The sequence below is a fragment of the Dipodomys ordii genome, unplaced genomic scaffold (genome assembly GCF_000151885.1).
Source record: "Dipodomys ordii isolate 6190 unplaced genomic scaffold, Dord_2.0 Scaffold41, whole genome shotgun sequence".
In the NCBI taxonomy this organism is placed as follows: Eukaryota; Metazoa; Chordata; class Mammalia; order Rodentia; family Heteromyidae; genus Dipodomys; species Dipodomys ordii.
Genome location: NW_012267257.1, coordinates 12,064,094 through 12,072,378, shown reverse-complemented (window position 1 = coordinate 12,072,378; position 8,285 = coordinate 12,064,094). Strand labels below are relative to the sequence as shown.

The 8,285-nt window shown below is 33.6% G+C and overlaps 1 protein-coding gene across 1 annotated transcript in view; it reads right to left on the bottom strand.

Moving 5' to 3' along the window:
• Positions 1-2,508: 2,508 nt before the first annotated feature.
• The window catches only part of Nadk2 (NAD kinase 2, mitochondrial), a 43,137-nt gene continuing 37,360 nt past the window's right edge, over positions 2,509-8,285 (bottom strand). The window contains exons 15-16 of the mRNA XM_013018524.1: positions 7,072-7,195; positions 2,509-4,654 (exon numbers count right to left, since the gene is read on the bottom strand). Coding sequence (XP_012873978.1) covers positions 4,516-4,654; positions 7,072-7,195 — 263 coding nt within the window. The 3' untranslated portion in view covers positions 2,509-4,515. The remainder of the gene's footprint in view (positions 4,655-7,071; positions 7,196-8,285) is intronic.

Genomic DNA, 8,285 nt, shown 5'->3' with positions numbered 1-8,285 from the left:
TTCTTTTAAATCAATTTTAATGTTTCAAACAATAGTATGAAGTGCCATTATCTGCTCAGATTTAAAGAACATTTAAAAAGTTTTACACAGAAAATTACTATGCATCTATTAGTAATTAAAAAGTGCTAAATACTTGAAATTATTGTTTACAGATTAGTGACAAGTCCAGGTGGACTCCTAACTTCCAGGTGTCCTGGAAATACACAGTACCTGTACTTCTAAACTCAAGTCCAGTCATAAGCTATTTGCCAACACATTGGAGTAATCTGTATTTTTATATGGTTATTTCTACTTTTATAGACGTTTTAATAAAATAAAACATGTTTTTACAAAAATAAGTACTTGACTAAAGTCCTGTCCTTTTTTCCCTTCTCATTTTTTCTTACTCAGTGAAAATTAGAAAGTATTCAGTGGGGGTTGCCATTTGGCTCAGAGGTCTCCAAATAAGACCTTTCAAGATAGAATTCTAAGCACCATCCTGTATACTTCATATGCCTGTAGTCAAGTGAAAATGATAGTTTATAATAATACATTTTAAGGAGGTACTAAATGTAATTACCACCTCTTAAAGTGCTTCCAAAAATTATACTCATTTGTTTTTATCAGGTTCCTAATGTGGTCCACGTATGTGTAAGGGATTTACAGATCCCTGACAGCTGTAAATCTTCACTTTTGGTTTCCCTTTTCATTCTCTGCAATCCATTTATTGGTTATTGGTCTTGTATTCCATAGTCTGGGTTTTGCTGGTCTGATTACTAGACAATGCTTAACGTGTTAATCTGTCACCTCAGGTCATAAACTAGCAGTTAGATAGAACATCCAAAAGCTCTTGGCTGAGGGTAATTTTTGTCCCCCAGCAGAACTTGTAACATTTGAAAAGATCAATAGCATCAATCTCCTTTCTTGTTTCACTGGTATCATTTTACTGCCTTTGTTCCCTTGATTCTTCACCCTCCTCTATCCTACTTACAAGTTCCAGAGATGGGATGGACACTAGCCAAATGCCAAACTCTTTTGTTTCTGGATAAATTCATGGGATTAAGTCTCTTCCATTCCTGTGAGCTGAACTTACTGGCAAACTACTATGATGGGGAAGATAATAACTGAATAATAGCACAGAGAAAGATGCAGATGAGGAAAGCCAAGCAGTCTGGGACTGGCCAAACAAAGAAACCTGTTGTCATTGCGTACCCTAACCCCAGAAGAAGTGGAAAATCAACCTCTTCTCTTACCATTCTCTCCTCCCCATCTAAGTTACACATCCCCAGAAGTCAACGAAGAGACAAACTCCCTCCCTCCCAAGATACAGGTCAGGTCTAGACTAAACTTATTTAGATTCTGTTTCACTTTAATAATTGAGGTTTTCTATTTCACTGAATCCAAATATTAAAATGCTGGTTAATTTTGTATTTCCAAAAATGAATAGCAAAGTATCTTTATAATTTTTAGAATTAAAAAGATCCAAATTAACAAAATATTTTCTATTTATGTTTCGCTTCTTGTCTAGGCAATTGTTTCCTTAATTGCTTAAAACTAGTAACATGAAAATGTGCTAAACTTAATCATCTTTCTGATTTAGGCCCTTTAGACCCTTATAAGTATGTTTAAAATTTAAAAAAACAAACTGTCTTTAAAAAATTAATTGAACATTTTCTGCTGTTTTGAGATAGGATCTCATTACATAGCCTAGACTGCTCTCAAACTCAAGGGCTAGGAGTATAGTGAATTCATACTCTTCAGTTCAGCAGTACATATGCTCTTATCCTTACCACTGTTGTGTCTATATTTCATCATATGATGTTATTCTTGGGATACTTTGCACAACTGTCTTGTTATCTCTGAGGATGGAGATAAATATGTATACTTCATATACACACATGTATACATATATGTATGTGCATAGAACAGTGAAGTTCTAAATTTGCATCAACATCTCAGCTGAGCACTATGTATCCTTCAGTTTGTATTTAACACATTCAATAAAGTAAATATTTTACAAGTACTGTCAAAGATTAAAAATGGAATCAATGTAATTTGATAATACATTTAGAAAAACAGGAAATATGATTAAATGTACTGAATCCACAAATATATTTAATATATAACATCAAAGATATTAAACCAGTATTACCTGGAAACATTTTCAGATAAATACTTTTGATCTTTGATAAAATAACAAATCATCAGTCAATGTCAAATGTTATCAGTGACTGGCTGCTGATGGGTCATACTTGACATCCTTGCTACTTAGGAGGCTGAGATCAGAAGGTTTAGAGTTTAGGCCAGACCAGTCAGAAAAGGCCTTATCTCTAGCAAAAAAAAAAAAAATGTTGGAGTCACCAGCCAAGCAAACATGAGGTCTTGAGTTCAAACTCCAGTACACACAATGATATCTATAGGGAACAACACATAAATAACCATGGGGAAAAGAATTTCTGAGACACGCATTTCTTTAAAAAAAAATGATTATCAAACAACGATCCCTTAAGAGTTAAGGAAATAAAAATATGTAGTTAAAAAAAGCAATTGTTTAATTTTATTCACAGTTGTCATTGAAAGGTTAACCCATTCATAAAAGACATTTTTGCTATTGTAACATCCTTTTTGTCTCATCTCTTACAAACAAATCTATACCAGGGAGCAGAAGTTATGTCACAAATAGAGCATAAGTATTTGTAATAACCTTTAAGAATATGGCTTATAACCAATTTCACACAGCAAGCTACCTATTAATAACTTACATATTAACAGATCTATGGTAGCATATGGACAGATTTCCTTGAGATACTGGGGATAGTGTGTAATTTAAATTTTTCACAAAATGATATTATACATCTTTTTTTTTTAATCAAGCTACAAATTAAATCCAACCCCGGAAGAAACACTAATTTTTATTTCCATCTAATGTATAAAAAATTATTTGTTCTGTCTCATGTTAATACTTGTAAGATTCTTCTGGGTAATCTTACATGTATTATTTTTCAAAAACTACAACAGAAATTAGATCCAGCCCTAGGAAATTAGATCCAGCCCTAGGAAAACACTAATTTTTATTTTATTTTCATTTCATGCATCATGTAAATTATTTGCCTTAAGGGTCTATGCAAGTACTTAAGAAAAACATTCTTCCAGATATCCATCAAAATCTAGAATACCTTTTCAAATTAATATTTTTTAAATAGTGGTAAGAGAAACATGTTAATGATGAAAAAACTAAGAACACTCAATTTGACTATGCATCCTAGCGTCACAAAATTTGATTTCTGAGCTCTTTGGCTCACAGTCTATTAGGATGGTGTCATTCATTGGTGTACCGAGCACCTGACACAGTGATGTATGGCACAGGGTGAGTGTTCAATAAATACTTGTCATGAACACTAAAACACTCACCAGCAAGTGAATAAACAACTGAATAAATGGCATAAAAATATCATTTCGTTACTCAGAAATAGAAACTTTTCCTGAAAACTAGTTACTTATTGTAAGTCAAGAATTAAATAAAAATATCCTCCAAAATCAAAGTTCTCATAATGGAAAAAGAAAAAAAGACAAGCCATGACATTTTATCCTACAAAGCTACTGTGCAAATTTTGAAATATGAGAACTACATTACTGAATAAGTCAATTCCAAAATTAATGTTGCATGCATTCCCTAAGAATCCATTCTTTTTGACAGTACTCCTAATAGTAATAAGAATACTTCTTAAAGATTTTACCACATTCCTAATAGAAAACATTTCATCAATTCATCCTTTTAGTACCTAAATCAATGTTACAGTTGCAAAGATGGAAGGGGCCTCTTAAGTAATTTCTCAAAAAATTGTTCTAAAATAGCAAAGGGATAATACATTTATAAAAGCATCATGATTTGACTCAATAGATGTATTTCATACAGCGTTATTGAAATTAGCCAGAATCAAAGTCTTCATCTATAAATAATTTCAAAAATGATTAAAATGTTTTAATCAATAGTTATCATTATGTCCTGGTATTAGAAAATTTTAGCACATACAAAAACATTTTCCTACTTTAATTAGGTCAATGTCAGAATTTATCAAAACTTGGCATGATAATCAAAAACTTTAAAAACTTTACTTTTAGGTATTATAAAAAATAATGCACTAATCAAATGATAGTTATGTCCCATTCCACTGTCTAGGAAGACAAAAACACTCTTATAGTTAAATCTCAAGTCCTAAACATTTAATCTTTTATTTAAACTCACCTCTCAAAATTTAAAGATATCAATATTCTTGGTTACCAATTACAAATAATACAGAATTTCTCTGACATCAATTCCACTCCATTTAGTCCATCCAATGTTCTCACACAATGAACATCTTTCATCTATCAGAATCCAACAAAAGAGTAATGAAAATCCCACCTTCTTCATCACTGTGAGCCCAGAGGGCAACCAGTCCCAATAATAAAATAGGCTTAATGACTGGCCTCACGACTATTTCTGCAGTAAAAATCAGTTTCCAATAATCCAAGTTTGTCACTTGAGGAAATCTTTCACTGTTCTAGAAGTACAGTTCGAAGCTCATCTTCTTTGTTGATCATCATGGAAGCAATTGCTCCATCATTGAACTCAAAAGAAGTTCCTCCATCCACAACCATGCAGGCATCCCAACAACGAGAACGAACACAAACCCTAAGCAGAGGAAAATATCTCATTAAATATCAGCAGTTTTCACCCCAAATGTTAGTATCTAAAAAATTAGATCATTTAATGGCTTTAATAGCCAAGTTGCTTTTTGTTATGAGAGAATTAGTGACTAAATAATATGGATGTGTTCCTAAAGACTCAAAATTTAAATATCCAGGCTATCATCATCCAATCATATATTGTCAGTGAACAAGTAGAGACATGATAGAATTCAAAGGCTATTTTCATGAAATTGTTGGTTTTTTACCATTATAAGTATGCCAAGTACTGATCAAAGGGTTATTTTCGTGTCAAGTTTTTACTTAAGGATTAGGTATGTATAGAGTAAGCACAAAGTATCAATGTAAGTTCAACAAACTGTTCTGAGTGATTACTCCTGCTCGCTCCTTCTGAAGCACACGTGCTATACTAATTTCTAACATCTTAGAATAACTGTATCTACTCTTAAACTTCATACAAATAGGGTTTAGTTTTGCAAGAAGGTATATAGGATAATACAGTTACAGTCTTAATTTTCATTCCCCAGATGGCCTATTACATATCCCCTTTTGTAAAGTGTCTAAGACTTTTGGCTTTTATTATGTCGATTGTCTTTTTATTGACTTGCAAGCTTTTATTTTTTAATTAGCATCTCACTATGTAGTACAGGCTGACATTTATCTTTCATTCCTCTTACCCCAGCCTCTTTGAGTGCCTAAATTATAGGTGTTCACCACTACAACTGGCTTGCAGGAATTTTTATATACAAGTTAAGAATCCTTCCAAAATGCTTGGTATCAGTAATGTCTTAGACGTCAGATTTTAGAATATTTACATATAAGTAATAAGGTATTGTGGGGGATGGAACAGTCTAAACCCAAAATTAATATGCTAACATATTCATTAGATATATAGCCTGAAAGTAACTTCATAGAATATTTCCTCTGTACCTACATATTGAGTGTGACCTATCATATGCATTCACAAGTCAAATTTTACCCTTCTGGCATGATACCCATCCTCAAATACTTGGGGATACTGTAAGCATTACAGATTTCATCCAGCCTCGCTTATCTCAACTATCTCTCACAGTATCTTTTTCTTGCTTTGTATCTTGTCTTTTTGTTGTCTTAACATTTTTTTATTACTGGACATTCTTGATTCTTCCAATCTTCTGTTGTTCCTGTTTTAAACATGTTTTGTTTTTTTAAAAAAAAGTCTTTTCAACCACCCAACCATGAAGCCTTTCTATTTCACTTATTAGCAAAAGTTTAAATGTAAGATATACGGTATCTTAGAAGGAGTCTTTGTAGTCTTAGTATATATGTATTAATTAATTAAAACTCAAGTAAATTTTAGATAGGTCTCTTTTTTAGTGTCTTAACTGGAAAAAATCAAATGTATACTTATTTTTTTTAAAAAAATCAATCCTACAGATAGCATTTAATAAGTATTCTTTGCTACAAGATACAGGAAATGTTCTCATTATTTTGTAAATTTTCTTCTTAGTTTGGAAAGTTGGCCAGCCTTTAAATAAGAAGTCATTTTCAAAGCAAAAGCTGAAGTAAATTAATTCACTTAGAGGGAGAGCGGCTACTTTTAGGGAAAAGCTGAAAGAAGTAAACCCTACTCTAACTTAGCTTTCATATGAACATCCTGCATTTAGTCTACATTTATGACAAAGAATTTGCTTTCTAATCAATAATTTGCTTTAACAGTAATTAATCTGCTCTTACTGTCACAGGTCCTACTGTTGCAACCAGATTCAGTTTAAACAAATGCATCTAAGCCAGGTGCTGGTAGTTCACGCCTGTAATCCTAGTCAGGAGGCTGAGATCTGAGGATTACAGTTCAAAGACAGCCTGGGCAGGATTGTCCGTGAGACTCTTAATCTACTCAAAAGAAAAGCCGCAAGTGGCACTATGGCTCAAGTGGAAGAGCACTAGCCTTCAGCACAAAGAAGCTCAGGGACAGGGGCCCAGGCCCCAGATTTCAAGCCCCAAGACCAGAAGGAAAAAAAATGCATCTAGTGAAACTAAATAAGTACTCTTAAACCAAATATGTTCCAGCACTCAGTAGGCTGAGGCAGGGGGCTATGAGTTCCACATGCCAGCCTGCGCAGCATAGAAAATTCACCTCAACAGCAGTAAAGCTACATAGTAAAAAAGTGTCTGTTTTTTAGATTGAAAATTAAAAACAACAAAAACAAGCTTGACTAGTAGGGCGTATCTGTAATCCCAGCATTCAGGAAGTTGAGGCAGGAGGATCTCAAATTCAAGACCAGCCTGGCTACACAGAGTGTAGCCAGCTAGACTACAGAGTGAGACCCTATCATGAAATCCAAAGCTGAATAAGCTAACAAATATGGCTTATACTGAGTGAAAGAAATTAAAAACAGTGACAAGTTAGTCCCAGATGCTTACTTGGAAGAGAAACAACGCTGACGACTACTTGAGAAAACTCTGTTTGCTATTGGTTCTCGAATACTGAAAAGTATTTTTGGTTCTTCTGGACTGTAGAGCAGTGATTCATTATATTCATTTGTTACTGTAAGGAAAAAATAGTAATATTGGTACATTTAATATCTCAGAAATACAAATTAAAGACTAACTGCTACCTCCATCATAAAAGCAATCTGTTGCAAAGATCTGCTTGAGAGCGGGTTTCCTGGAACTCTCCATACATAGTCCATTAAAAAAAGTCTTACAAATGAGTATCAGGTTCCACTATTAGCCCACAAAAGCATACATCACCCACAATAGAGCAAAGTACAGTTAGGAAAAGGGGTCAAGGGAGCTTATTATGAAGATGGTCATTAAAAACTACAAGAGCAAGTTAGACAAACAAAAACAGAACTAGAGCTGCCACAGTGTCAAGTGCTTTCCAGAGTATCATGGAAGTGTTCACAAATAGTCTTAATGCAAATGAAGTCTCAAACAGTGTCAGGTAAAATGCTTCATCTCTTGAGTCCATCATTACTCAAGATATTTAGAAATCTTCTCTCAACCAACAGGCATGAACTTTGACATACAAATTATCTTTAACAAAAATTAGTTAAAGACAATTGTGTAAGCTGGACAGGACATGTGCCTGTAGTCCAGCTATTCAGCAGAAAAAAATGACATGAGCCTAAAAGTTTGAGCCCAGCATAGTAAACAAAATGAGGTATGTTCTCTTTAAAAATAAGCGGCAGGAATAGTGGCTGTACCTTTAATTCCAGGTACTTGGTGGCAGAGCCTGAAATGATTACAGTTTTAAGACCAGCACTAATAAAAATCTAGCAAGACCTCATCTCAATCAACAAGATGAATGTGGTGGTATGTGAACTGTGATACTTACTACCCATACATGAGGCTAAGAAAGTAGGTTGCAGTCCAAGGATGGCCTGGGAAAATTAGCTCAGGTGGGTAGAGCAATGATCTAGCAAGCATGGCCCTGAGTTTAAACCATACCAATGAATGAAGAGATGGATGAATGATGAAAAATATTAAAAAATAAATTTTTAAAAAATGACCATTGTACAAAGAAATTCAAAGGTTTAGTTGAGCATCACATGTTTTTAATAACAAGTCTCAGATAATCTGCCATATTACAAAGTATCATTTGAATTATAGATGCTCTGTTTTATGAACTCATC